At 43.4% G+C, this 14963-nt stretch overlaps 1 protein-coding gene across 2 annotated transcripts in view; it reads right to left on the reverse strand.

Annotated features, from left to right (window-relative positions):
* The window catches only part of LOC121858311, a 182918-nt gene that overhangs the window by 57717 nt on the left and 110238 nt on the right, over positions 1–14963 (reverse strand). The window contains exons 10-12 of one of the 2 annotated variants that reach the window (XM_042354643.1): positions 14658–14756; positions 14321–14542; positions 3182–3261 (exon numbers count right to left, since the gene is read on the reverse strand). In XM_042354643.1, the coding sequence (XP_042210577.1) occupies positions 3182–3261; positions 14321–14542; positions 14658–14756 (401 nt within the window). The remainder of the gene's footprint in view (positions 1–3181; positions 3262–14320; positions 14543–14657; positions 14757–14963) is intronic. The other variant, XM_042354644.1, reaches the window with a different exon arrangement.

Consider the following 14963-nt stretch of genomic DNA (forward strand, 5'->3'; position numbering starts at 1 on the left):
CATCTGTATTGACAATGAACTAATATAATGCTTGTACAATGTTGTAACCAAGAATTGAAGATTTAATTTGTTACTTGTAAAGTAAGACCTGAGGGTCCAGGCCTATCGGAACGTGTAAAATAACCATCTAATTTGTCAAAGAAATAATACAACAGTTGTTTAATGATGTAATAAGAATTGAAGATTTAATTTGTTACTTGTAATGTAAGACTTAAGTGGTCCAGTCTTGTCTGAGTGAACTTAATTAAAATCTTATCCACTCCTTATGTTAATAAATAATAAATTAGTAAACTAGGAGTATCACCGCTCTATCCCTCCTACACATTGGTTTTCAGAAAATAACTATTGTAACTCACGTGCCTAGAAGCTCACTCGCACGCTACCTAACAGTTCACTAAGGTATGTTATATTCTAATAAAAGTCTGGGTGGTGGCAGGCTACCGTTGTAAGTATAATAAGTGTTATAAGAATAAATGACATGGTTTCCCAGACTAATCATTGGTTTAGAATATAATAAACAGGATAGAATTGAGAGAAAGTAAGGGCATAAAATTCAGAAAATACAATAATATATATGAAAGAAGAAATGAAGTAAAGAAAAGAATATTGGCTTAGAAAATATAAGCAAAGAAATATAGGAATATTGACTTAGCAAATATAAGCAAAGAAATATAAGATATACTGTATACTTATACTGAAGAAAGAAGGTCACAGCATATGAAATTATTAAACTATGCACACAAGAAAAGATTAATATAAAAGATAGATATGAGCAAGAATGTAGAGAATACAAATATATTGATGAATGAAAAGAACAAGTATATGAGATAGATTAAATATGAAGGATAGAATAAAGAGAAAAAGCGGCACCTTACAATGGATTATTAAAGTTATGGGTTTTGATCAATCCATACATAAGAACATAAGAACATAAGAAAGTGGGATACTACAGGAGGCCGACTGGCCCATACAGGGCAGATCCCTTTCACACCCATCCCAGCACTTCCATGTGCCTATCCAACTTCGTCTTGAAGCTCCCTAGCGTCCCCGATCCTACTATAGCACTCGGTAGCCTATTCCACATATCCACAACTCTATTACCAAACCAGTAATATTTTACCACCCTCAGCAGTCTGGTTTAGATATGTTGATGATGTATTATGTCTCTGGCCATGTAATGAGGACCTAAAAGCTTTCCTGCCACAACTTAACAACTTAGCCCCCTCCATCAAATTCACTGTGGAATTAGAGCAAGACTGTAAATTGCCATTCCTAGACTGTCTGATACACAGAATAGGTAACACTTTTTAGTTCAGTATTTATAGAAAACCAACTAACTAATGTGTGTTCATACATTCATTATTATTCTGCCCACCATAATAAAGTCAAACAGTCAGTATTTTCAACAATGTTTTTACGTGCCTTGAGAATTTGCAGTCCGGAATTCATCGATGAGGAATACAAATATATATATAATATTGGCTCAAACCTTAAATACCCTAGATCTTTCATAGACAAATGCCTAAACATTACTAAGAAAACTTTTTATAGAACTGATCCCAAGCCCACCCATGACCATAAGAATATCTTAATATTACCATTTCACAAAAATTTCTCACACATTCCTTCACAACTAAGAACCTGGAACGTCAATGTGGCATTTAAAAATTCATGCACTGTGAAACAAATGTTAATCAAGAACTCCCCCAACAACACAATTGGTTGCATTTATAAAGTTCCTTGCAAGGAATGTAATATGTTTTACTTAGGCCAGACAGGTAAAGATCTTGCAACTAGAATTAAACAACATAAATACAGTGTTAGGACAGGCCAGGAATCCAATGCTCTGTTTGTTCATTTGAGGGATAACAAGCATTGCATTGACTGGGATAATGCCTCCTCAATATTACCATGTAATTCAATTGATAGTAGGAACATCATAGAATCTAGTCTTATTAAACATACCGAAGCATTCAACATGAATTTGAGTAACGGCATGTACAAGCTGGACAATTTTGTAATTAAGAAGATTTGTGATCAGGTGAGAAGGCCGGGTCACTTGACCATCTGACCTGACCACCAACCGTTGTGTGCTATTTAAAGATTAGTAGGGTCATTACCTAATACCTGACCATTGTGGACCTGGTCTCACCCTCCTCTGTATATATACACCTTGATTTGTATTTCTCTCTCTAGTCTGTACTCACCCCTGAAGATGTGAATTACACGAAAGCGCTTGGGAACTTCGTGTTTTCTTCTTTCCTTGTGGTTATCAGCATATATATATATATATATATATATATATATATATATATATATATATATATATATATATATATATATATATATATATATATATATATATATATATATATATATATATATAAATATATATATATATATATATAAATATATATATATATATACCTAGTGAGGCCACACATGGATTATGCGGTTCAGTTCTGGTGTCCTTATTATAGAATGGACATAGATTCTTTGGAGAGAGTACAAAGCAGAATGACAAAAATGATCCATAATATTAGAAACCTTCCATATGAAGAAAGACTGAAAAGCTTAGGCTTACATTCATTAGAGAGGCGTAGAGTTAGGGGAGATATGATAGAGGTGTACAAGTGGGTAAGTGGGATTAACAAGGGTAAAATGGAAGATGTTCTGAAGCCTGTAGTAATAACGAAATAACTAGAACAAATGGCTTTAAATTAGATAAATTCCTGATTCAGAAAGGATATAGGCAAGCACTGGTTTGGTAATAGAGTTGTGGATATGTGGAATAGGCTACCGAGTGCTATAGTAGGATCGGGGACGCTAGGAGCTTCAAGACGAAGTTGATAGGCACATGGGAAGTGCTGATGGGTGTGAAAGGGATCTGCCCTGTATGGGCCAGTCGGCCTCCTGCAGTATCCCAATTTCTTATGTTCTTATGTTCTTTATAAATATATATATATATATATATAAATATATATATATAATATATATATATATATATATATATATATATATATATATATATATATATATATATAAATAAATATAAATAAATATATATATATATATATATATATATATATATATATATATATATATATATATATATATATATATATATATGTGTGTGTGTGTGTTAAGCCTCGGGGGGGGGGGGTACCCAGACCGTACTGACCTGCCAGGGGAACTCTCCCACATCGACTATCTCGCCGCCGATTATCCTGGACAGGGAGATGTGGCCGCGTGTGCAGCTATCTGAGAATACGAAAACATCTGGTTCACGTTATGTATAATACCTTAAAAAATAATAAAACAATAATAATATCAAGAAGGAGCGTGTAGAATACATTATCCCAAATAAAAATGATAATAGATTTATGCAAGTATACTATCAAGAAGCTCTCCTCTCACCCTGACAAGTGTCACTTAATATGATAGTATCCCTCTCACGCCTCTACCAGGACGGATGGTATTGTAACTTCTCAAATTTACAGTCACAGATTACCTCATGTCCAAATTAAAAGTGCGAGTAGGCATATCGAACCTGAGGCTTGAAGATGGTAGTTATGCATGCTGATTCTGACTAGGATAAGGTGGAGGCGTTGAACAAATTCTTTTCATCGGTGTACACAAGAGAGGATGCAAACAATATTCATGCGTTTGAGGACAGACGGTTTGACACAGTGCTGACCCACATGTGTTCTAGGATGTTATAAGATATAAACTGTCAAAGCCCTGATATGGTACACCCTAGAGTGTTAAGAGAACTGTGCAACGAGCTTGTGTAGCCCCTTATGATCCTGTTCTGCAAATGCTTGGATGAACAAAAGGTCTCCAGTGATCTAAAAATGGCTTATGTGAGTCCTATCTTCAAGAAGGGCGATCGTCACTCCACGAATAATTCTAGACCTGTGAACCTGACCAGCATAGTGAGCAAAGTACTAGAGAGTACAGTAAAAGGTGCCATGATGGAACATCTACTGCGAAACAACCTTGTAAAGGACTGCCAACACGGTTTTATGCCGGGGCGCTCCTGCTAAACATAATTACTCAAGATACTGGATGTTTGAACTCAAATTTTAGAGCAAGGTGGAAATATCGACAATATATACCTAAATTTCGCCAAGGCTTTCGACAGCGTACCCAATGAAAGGCTGAGAATTAAACTGGAAGGGTATGGGATTCGGGGAAGTGTCCAAGCGTGGATCAAAGACTTTCTGCATGACAGCAAGCAATGTGTGGTGATTAATGGCACGAAATCGTCATGTGTACCCTTCACAAGTGGGGTACCACAAGGCAGTGTATTGGGCCCATTGTTGTTTGTCTGCTTCATTAATGATATGCCAGAAGTAATACACTCCACCAAACAATGTTTGCGGACGATACCAAGTTATTTGGGGAAATTAAGAACCAAACAGACTGTGAAGAGCTACATAAAGATCTCTATGAGCTTGAAGAATGGTCGAAGAAATGGCTGCTAAGATTCAACGTCACGAAGTGCAAGTATTGGACGACGAACGCCTGCAGACGCTCTTCTGAGAAGTGGAAGCAGTGGTGAACGAGCAGCCTATTACTCCCGTGTCGGACGACGTCAACGATCTGGAGGCAATTACGCCCAACCACCTTTTGTGCCCGGGATCGAAACGCGGTCTGCCTTTAGGCAAGGTTGGCATTACGGTACGGTACGGTACAAAGTACGGTACGGTTGATATTTATTCAGAATGTATGGTACGGAATTACGTTACGATATTTTCCTTGAAGTACGGTACGGTACGATTTAGGTAAGGAAAAATGAGCAAAATTCCGTACCGTACCGTACCGTACCCCAGGCTTAAAAACATGATCCTGCAATTATTAACCCCTTGAGGATTGTGACGCATTTTGACAGTTTATTCTGGCTATCATTAGACACTTTTGTGCAGCTTTGGAAGGATTTATGGGAATAAACAGTATAGACTAGCTGAATTAGCCATCTGTCTATTGTCTTTCATATACCCTTCCTAAATTGAATAAAATCATCTAATAATAGTCAGAAAAGAGAAAAGAAATGTGTCATCGATCTTCAAAGGTCAATGCGTTGGTGGCTTCAGTGAGTGCACTTACGTGATCAGTACCGTCCGCCAGGCGCCAGTTGGTAGTCTGGTACTGTCAGTACTGATCACGTTGCGTCACGCGAGCTATTCACTTATAACTTGAGAGTTGAGAGTAGTGTCTCCAACTCTCCACACTCCACAGTCACTCCTTCCATTGTCGCCGTTGGGAGCAGTCATCCGAGGCAGGCAGGGGCACTTGATCTAATATTGCACGTTATTGGTAAGATGACACATATTTTTGCTTCGTTGTAAATTAGGTAGACTAAGAAATAAAATTCCGTAATAAGGCAACAATATTATGTGGGCACATTTACATCTATAGTCACTTCGTAAATGTTCCTTTTCAAATCCACACATGTACTCTTATAAATTGTCACAAATAGAGAATTATTTTGTTGTAAATATATTTTGCTGATGGTACGATAAAAGTACGGAATTCCGGTACGGTATTTTTTCCGTACTGTACGGTACGGAAAAATAATTGGGGGTACGGTACGAAATTACTGTATGGTATTTTAGCCAGGTACGGGGTACGGAAAAATATTCCGTACCGTACCGTACTACCAGCCTTGCCTTTAGGTGAGTTGCGAACTGAAGAATCTTATCGCAGACAATAGTAACTGCCCAGTTTCTAGCGAGCCAGTTCTGGAAACGTTGGGTGAAGGAATACCTGCCTCTGCTGCGCAGTTGCCAAAAATGGCTCACTCCACGACGAAACTTTCAACTCAACGACATGGTTATTGTCACTGGAGAGCATACACAGAGACATCAATGGCCCTTAGGTAGGATAATTGAAGCAAATCCAGATGATGATGGACTTGTATGTCGCGTCAAGGTAAAGACTGTACGCGGTGCAATGGTGCGCTGTGTAGTAAGATTTTGTCATTTGGAGGGAACTTTGTAGTGGAAATTTCCCCTACAACTACAACTGCCGTTTGTTGCTGACTAGCCGATCCCTTTTCGGGTTCCCCAGCCAATGCCTCGTGGTCTAAAGTCGGCTACTAGCGCCGTCTGACAAAGCGGAGGTCAGCTATCAAGCCACTCCTACCTCCGCTATATAAGACCTCCTCTTCTACCTACAGCCACGTAGCATGCAACACCTCCTCTGAACAAGCTCCTCACCAACCAGTTCTCTCTACTCCACGCTTCTAAGTTCTAACCACGCAGCAGCTTCCCAGCGCCAAGCTGCACTGTACATCCAACCTATCCTGAGTGTGAGACAACATCACGAAACCCCACAAATGGTGACCCCTGAGAATCGCACTCACACAGGATGGAGGAGAAACTGATCACTCTCCCAGTCTTCAATCACAACATTGAAGACTGGCTTATCCACACGGAGGCAGCTCTCATCGGCTCTACAGCTATACACAAACAAAAGTACGTCGCCCTGGTCTGTTCCCTGCCCACAGAAGTCGCCACGCAAGTATCAGAGACCATCATCAACCTTCCAGCTGACAACAAATTCGCTGCCCTACGGGATGCTCTGAAGAAGCGATACCAGCGGCCTCACACCAGTCTCCTACAAGACTTACCCTGCCTCTCCCTCGTCAACTCAACGCCTGCCCGTCTCTGGGACGAGATGCGTAGACGGAACTCCCGCCACACAGACAGGCTTCCTGACACTATCCTGCGCCAGCTTCACACTCAGAAGCTCCCTGCAGAAGTTCGTCTTGTCCTCTCAGTATTGGACCATTCCACTACCTCGGCCACCTACGCAGCCACCGCAGACAGGGTATTCCATGAATACACTGCTGTGCGCTATGCGTCCGCACACAACTCCGCGGACACACTTTCACTTTCCTCCGGTCTCGTCAACATGACCAGCGCTCCCCAGACGACCAACACCTCACAAGACATGTGAGACCTGCTACTGTCCCTACACCGCAGGTTAGACACCCTAGAGCAGCTCTGCTCCTCCAAGCATGCAGCTGCCCCTCTTCCTGCCCCACGCACTACGCCCTACCAACCCCAACACACCCGTCCTGCCTCAGACGCCGCCCCCAGCCCCCAGCGCAGTGTATCTACCCCCTGTTGGTACCATTAACGTTTTGGTGCTAACGCTAGATGCTGTGAGGCTCCCTTTAACCACACGGCGAAGCGACATCGACGGAGACTGGGAAGCACCTTAACCTCCGCCACTATCAAGCAGCACATCACACGCCTTACTTCTGACCTTGACCACTTCACTCCTGCTGCCCGTTACGACCTCCTACAAATACTACGTCAGGCGGTTTCTGCATTCAAGGCTACTGCTCCATGCCAGCCTTCCCACCGCCCTGAATACATTCATCCCGCACCTCCTCCACCAGTCTGCCCACCATTACCTCTTGCAGCACCACCTCGCCCACAACATTTCTGGGCACCCTCTTTTCTTCCTCAGGTACTCACTGCTCCTGACGACCCCGCAGCCGGCCCTATGGACCCAGACACCCCACCCGGCGCCACTGAGGACTGTGTACCTGCCGCGAGAGAAGCACCACATTCCTCGCCTGTACAACCTTCTCTTACCCACAACCCTCCTTCTACCTCTGCTTCTCCCACAGATCTCGTGTCTCTAGACAGAGTCGTCTCCCGTAGCGGCCAGCTAATCCACACCCCGGCCCGTTATGTCTCACATGTGGGATACAACCCTGCAACAAGTCTCCTGCACCGCCCGGAGGGAAGGGGGAGTATTGTAGTAGTGGAAATTTCCCCTACAACTACAACTGCCGTTTGTTGCTGACTAGCCGATCCCTTTTCGGGTTTCCCAGCCAATGCCTCGTGGTCTTAGGTTGGCTACTAGAGACGTCTGACAAAGAGGAGGTCAGCTATCAAGCCACTCCTACCTCCGCTATATAAGACCTCCTCTTCTACCTACAGCCACGCAGCACGCAACACCTCCTCTGAGCAAGCTCCTCACCAACCAGATCTCTCTACTCCACGCTTCTAAGTTCTAACCACGCAGCAGCTTCCCAGCACCAAGCTGCACTGTACATCCAATACAATATATGTACAGAGAGCGCACTGTGAGTTTCCTTTCTCGAACCCATCCTGAGTGCGAGACTACATCGCGAAACCCCACAACTTCACTTACGGTCACCAGATCTGGTACCGTTATGTATGTATGTTGGATTTATGAGTGTCGACATTCGACTTCTGCTGCTTCTTGAGCGTGTGTGCTCAACAGGGGGAGTGTTACCGACAATGAGAAGAACCAGGAAATATTTAAGTTTCGGCGATTACTGGGTAGCGAGGTTAGTAGGTAGGATGTATCAGAGGACTGAGGCGAGGTACTGGACGGGTGTTGATATGGTGAAGACGCTTTTCTGTCAATATGAACCAGATGCCATACACCCGTTGCCCTGCTAGGAGGGCTCAGAACACTCATTGAAGCCGTACAGGGAACACCCTACTCACCTAAGACCCAAAAATATGTAAGTCCGTTTACGGAACATTAGTGCAGATATGAGATACGACCAGCATATTATTGTGTCGGGTCGGGTCGGGTCGGATCGCGTCTCTGTAACAAAGCGTGTTCGGCATTCGGGCCTTCGTTGTTGAGCGGCAGAAATTGGACAGTGATTACATAAGATCATCAAGATCGTCTTAGTGATGTGATAGTGTAAATAAATGTAGGATTTTTAATGCTAGACGCGATAGTATTTTTGAAAACTTAATCTCTACCGAGTTGGGGACACAGCCCAGGTCAAGAGGCCTACAACCACAAAATCATTGCCATATGACAAAGCTTTTATTATATTTATTTTTTTACGGAGTTGTGGTCATGGCTGTGATAAAGGCCAACCAGGGAGTGTAGTACTGTGCCTTTAGTTAAATCAGTTCATAGTGTCATCAGTGACAGCGGAAGAGGTTGTAAATAACTTAAAGTGAATACAAATTGGCAAGCAAGCTGGTAAGGCACCACTGCCAACAGAAACCAAATTGTGTTATAGGTGCCACAGAGACTTTAAATTTTATTTTGTTTGTGTGCTTTCTCAAGGACTGAAACTGTGCCTACATTACACCATTCACAGGGAGATACAGTGTACACAGTGATAGCAAAAAGAGATATAGTCGTTGATGAGAACGGGAAAAGAAAGTATAAGGAAATACTAGTTAAAATAAAAAACAAATCAAATCAAATCAACAAGCTTGGCTATCCTAAACGGCATTCTATTACCGCCCCAAAGAAAGTTTTATTTTATTTGTCTGTTTTTAAAGGACTGAGTGGGTGTATAAAATCTGTTATTCATAGCAAAATGCAGTGTACATAGAGATAGCACAGAGATACTGACAAATCGTCGAAGTGAACTGAAAAAAGAAGAAGAAGAAAACAGAAGACAACTCTAAAGGCAACAGGGGAGGTTAAAACCAGCAGAGTACAGCTAATTACTGCTTTTTTTCTTTATTTTTATATAGGTGTAGATCTGTACACATTCTGCAGCCCCCACAACAAACATGAGTTTGATATGTGATTACTGCAGGAGGATGACGGATATGGATGATACAAGCCTGACCCTTGCAACGTTTAGGACGATGCAAGCTGCCGTAAAGCATGAAGGCTGTTGCTGGTATTGCCCTGACTGCATAGTCAAGGTGAAAGAGGCGATTGCAAGCCATAGGGGAACGAGTTCCCTCAGGACGAAATTAGATGAAGCTGGAGCCTTGCTGGTTGCCAAACTAGAACAATATGGGAAAGATATCCTTGCTAAGACTGAGGAAGTAGCCGATAGAATGGAGGTGGTTGCTAAGAGGAGTTATGCTGAGGCATTAGCAGGGCCAGGGGAGGTGGCGGAGAGTAATGCAGAATCAGAACAGGTTCTACTGCAGCTAGGGACTCTGAAGAAGCGTGTCGAAGAAATGAAAATTAACGTACCTACTGTTAGGGAAGAGGAGGAACAACAGGAACGTTTCCAGCGCAGGAACAATGTAATAGTTTCTGGAGTCCCTGAGAGCCAGGCGGAGGGAACTGAGAGTAAGATAACACACGATAAGATGCAGTTTAAGAATATTTGTACAGAGGTTCTGAAGATACCATCAACCCTGAGGATGTGAGGAGGCTGGGACAAAAGCAGGGGGATAAGACTCGCCCCCTCAGGATCACACTAGTGAGTGAGGAGGAGAAATGGGAGGTTATTCGGCAGACAAAAAACTTAGCAAGGAGCGAAAGGTCGGCCCCTCGTAACGATCTTCAAGAGTGAAGTGCTTCCCCATCTGGAGTACTGTCACTCCGTCTGGTCCTCGAGATGTGCTAGGGACTGTCAGTTGGTTGAAAATGTTCAAAGGAGGGCCACCAGACTGGTACCTGCACTTAGGCACCTTAGCTACCCTGAGAGATTGGGGCGCCTGAACTTCCTTAGCTTATACTACAGACGGGCAAGGAGGGACCTAATTGAGGTGTATAAGCATCTCAAGGGGCACTACTCAGTCGAGTGCCCTTACTTGGAGCTGGCGGACGCTCGCCCCACAAGGGGTCACAGCTCAAGATTGAAGAAGCCACAAGCTCAGAAAACTATGAGGGCAAACTTTCTCAGAGTGAGAGTTGTGAACTCTTGGAACAATCTGCCAGAAATTGTTGTGACGGCACCGAGTGTGAGCTCTTTCAAGATAAGACTTGAACAACACTGGAGCAGGTTCAGGTACATTCAGGAGCCGGTGTATGCCCAGTACTTGCCAACAGTGTATAACAGAGACGTGACCGATCTCCCACGCGGTTAACGAGCCGATCAGTGGTGAAGAGGATAAAAGCAAAAGAAACATCTCGGAGTGTATTCATTCACCCAGATCGCACGGTAATGCGGAGGGAACAGCACAAGAAGCTCTTGCAGGGCTTGAAGCAGAGAAGGGAAGAGTCGAGGAGGAACGGGGACGGGTGTACATGGGTTATATTCAGGGAGAGGGTAGTGGAAGCAAGTGTGCCGACACAGGGCCAGGGGGCAGCAGCGCATCCACCACCCGCTCTACGCCCCACCCGGGAGGTGGCACCAGCTCCGCCTACCAGCCGGGAGGAGGCGAGCGCCGTGTAAACAAAGACATTTCTATCAACACCCTGCAAAATACAGTGTACTTAGCAAATGCTGCAGCTTCTGAGAATTTGGGGGTACTACTAAGAGCAGAGACGTTACCGATAACAAATTCTAGCTTGAATGTCATGACACTAATACTGACACGTTCCTTGATAAAAGAGAGGAGTTTGAAACACTACTGAAGGTACACCAACCAGATAATGTAGGAGTTGTAGAACTGTTGTACAAGAACAGGAGAATCGACCCAGAGGAAAATGAATTCAGTATTGCTGGATATGACTCATTTTCGACCTTTCTCAAGAAACTTGCAAGAGGGGTGAGGTTATCTATGCTAGACAAGACCTTAGAGCCAGCCAGGCGAGGGTACAGGGAGAGGATGCTTTTGAAGAGTCCAAGTGGTGTAAAATTAAATTAAAGGGAGGGAACTTACTTATCGTCAGGTGTATCTACAGATCCCCAAACTGTGGCCCACTAAATCAAAGGAACTAAAGAGCCTTAATAGACAATGCGGCGATGCTCAACCCTAGCCACCTCCTTATCATAGGGGACTTTAACTATAGCGACATCGACTGGAGAAACGAGTCCACCTCAAATGACTTGAATAACCCTGCTACTATTTTTGTAGAAACTCTGAGAGATAATTTTCTGTTCCAACATGTTAGAGACCCGAAACCTCATCATAACAAACGAGGAGGGTATGGTGGCCAAATTGGAACACCTTGCCCCAGTTGGCACCAGTCACCATATAGTGTTGTCATTCAGATATAATTGTTACATAGTTCAAGATAAAGCCAGGCCAAGGTGGAAATGTTACAAGGGAAATTACAACGGAATTATGGAAGAGATGAGGGGTATCCACTGGCCTGACTCATTAAGGTACAAGAACGCAGACACTACGCTGAATATCATAACTAGTAAAGTGACCCATTTGATCGATAAATATATACCCAAGACCAAACCCAGTGCTTCTAGGAATACGAGGGGATCTCTACACATGAACCATGCGGCGGTCGACAAAGTTAAGAAGAAAACCCAGAAATTCAAGACGTGGGTTGGGTCAAACTATGCGCAGGACAGGAGGATGTATGCAAGAGCCAGAAACCAAGCAAAGGTAGAAGAGGTGAAAAGGAGTTGCAAAGGCTGGTTGCAAACGAGGTCACGTCAAACCCAAAGGATAAAGCTGAGGCATTGAACAGCTTCTTTTCCTCGGTGTTCACAAGAGAGGATGCAAATAACCTTCCTGCGTTTGAGGACAGACGGTTCGACACAGCACCGACCCACATTGTGTTCACAGAAGAGGGTATTAGAAATAAACTGTCAAAGCTAAAGGTCCATAAGACTCCCGGCTCTGACATCTTGCATCGCTGGGTGCTAAGAGAGTTGTGCAACAAGCTTGTCGAGCCCCTGAAGATCCTGTTTTGTAAATGCCTGGATGAACAAAAGGTCCCAAATGATTGGAAAGTGGCTTATATGAGTCGTATCTTCAAGAAGGGCGATCGTCACTCCACGAACAACTATAGACCGGTGAGCCTGACCAGCATAATATGCAAAGTACTTGAGAGTATTATCAGAGATGCCGCGATGGAACCTCTACTCCGAAACAACCTTGTAAAGCATTGCCAATACGGTTTTATGCCGGGGCGCTCCTGCTTAACACAATTGCTCAAGGTATCGGATATTTGGACCCATATTCTGGAACGGGGTGGTAATATCGACAAGATATACCTAGATTTTGCCAAGGCTTTCGACAGTGTACCCCTCGAAAGGCTGAAAATCAAATTGGAAGGGTACGGAATTCGGGGAAATGTCCTAGCGTGGATAGAAGACTTTCTACATGACCGCAAGCAGTGTGTGGTGATTAATGGCTCGAAATCATCATCTGTACCTGTCACAAGCGGAGTACTAGAGGACAGTGTACTGTGCCCGCCGATTTTTGTTTGTTTCATCAATGACATGCCTGACGTTGTACGCTCCTCCATACAAATGTTTGCCGATGACGCCAAGTTATTTCGGGAAATCAAGAACCTTGTGGACCGTGAGGAGCTGCAGAAGGATCTCTCTGAGCTCCCAGAATGGTCGAAGAAATGGCTGCTGAGATTCAATGTCACGATGTGTAAGAGGATGCACCTGGGGCGTACCAACGGTAAGGAGGTGTATCATATGTCCCAACGGGATGAAGAAACTGCATTATTTGAGGCAATGTGAGAAGGACCTAGGTGTGTATGTTGACAATGAGCTGAAGTTCTCGGGACTTTGCGAGAAAAAGATAAATCAGGCAAATAATTTATTGGGTCTTATAAGAAGGTCGTTCAGATATCTAGACGGTCTGTCCCTCGTAACGATCTTCAAGAGTGTAGCGCTTCCCCATCTGGAGCACTGTCACCCCATCTGGTCCCCGAGATATGCTAGGGACTGTCAGTTGGTTGAAAATGTTCAAAGGAGGGCCACCTGACTGGTGCCTGTACTTCGGCGCCTCAACTTCCCTGAGAGATTGGAGCGCCTGAACTTGCCTAGCTTATCCTATAGACGGGCAAGGGTGGACCTAGTTGAGGTGTCAATGCATCTCAAGGGGCACTACTCAGTCGAGTGTCCTTACTTGGAGCTGGCGGACGCTCGCCCCACAAGGGGTCACAGCTCAAGATTGAGGAAGCCGCAGGTCCAGAAAATTGTTAGGGCAAAATTTTTCGGAGTGAGGGTTGTGAACTCTTGGAGCAATCTACCAGAAAGTGTTGTGACGGCACCGAGTATGAGCTCTTTCAAGACAAGACTTGACCAACACTGGAGCAGGTTCAGGTACAATCAGGAGCCAGTGCATGCCCAGTACTTGCCAACAGTGCGTAACAGAGACGTGACCGATCGCCCAAGAGGCTAACGAACCGATCAGTGGTGAAGAGGATAAAATTAAAAGTAAGGGATGCTCTCAATATCCCACTGTAGTTGTATTATCGTGCTAAGTTCATTATGTTAAGGAATGTTGTATCAAATGTTTACTGACGTTTACTGATGGTGTATTAATTGTCTTTGACAGGTTTGAACGAATTATATTATCGAATCATCGCATGTGAGTCTACTTATCCCGTGATTGCATGATTGCCTTAAAGTCGATCACCAATCAACAGTCCAAGAATGACCACCAGGTATTTGGAATCTGCCAGCAGTAACTTATAAAGTTGATAGCAACTCAGTTCATAGGATATATTAACTGATACTCACGGCAAAATAAAGGTCCAGGAAGGACACTCATTTCTGTTGTTGAAGATATTGTAGTGATTGAAACGTTTATTGTTGTTCTGACAGTTTCTGGGGAGAGAGAAATGCTAGTAGTTGTTGATGGAGGCACAAAGGTTGTTGTTTTATATATTGTAATAATGATTGGTGACGTGACTGTAGTTGAGGGTAACGAGGAGAAAATCATTGGCTCCTGTGTTGTCGTTTCTGAGGAAAGAAAAAAATATTGAAAACACTGGCTAAAAATATGACTGCATCATAGTGATCTGTTACAAGGATAAATTTCAAAGGAGAGAGAAATTCTGTGGAAGCAGGGTCGTACCAGTGGTTGTTGGAGACACACTGGAGGAATTCAGGGTGGAGGTTGATGTGAAAGGAATAGTGGTGTTGATCACTGGCGGCCGAGATGATGTAAACTTTTCTGGAGAGAGAAAGACAGTTTTACTAACATTCGTGTGAAACGAAATTTTGAAAAACAAAAGTGAGAGTTAAAGAACAGCAAAATATGGAATCATAAAAATAAATAATCATTGGATGTTGTATGTTTCCACAAATCATAAAATATATAGTGTGTTAGGACTTCTGGAAATTTTGTACATACAGTATACTGGTGCAAATACTTTTAGTC

This window comes from Homarus americanus, unplaced genomic scaffold (assembly GCF_018991925.1).
Source record: "Homarus americanus isolate GMGI-L3 unplaced genomic scaffold, GMGI_Hamer_2.0 scaffold57980, whole genome shotgun sequence".
NCBI classification, from domain to species: domain Eukaryota; kingdom Metazoa; phylum Arthropoda; class Malacostraca; order Decapoda; family Nephropidae; genus Homarus; species Homarus americanus.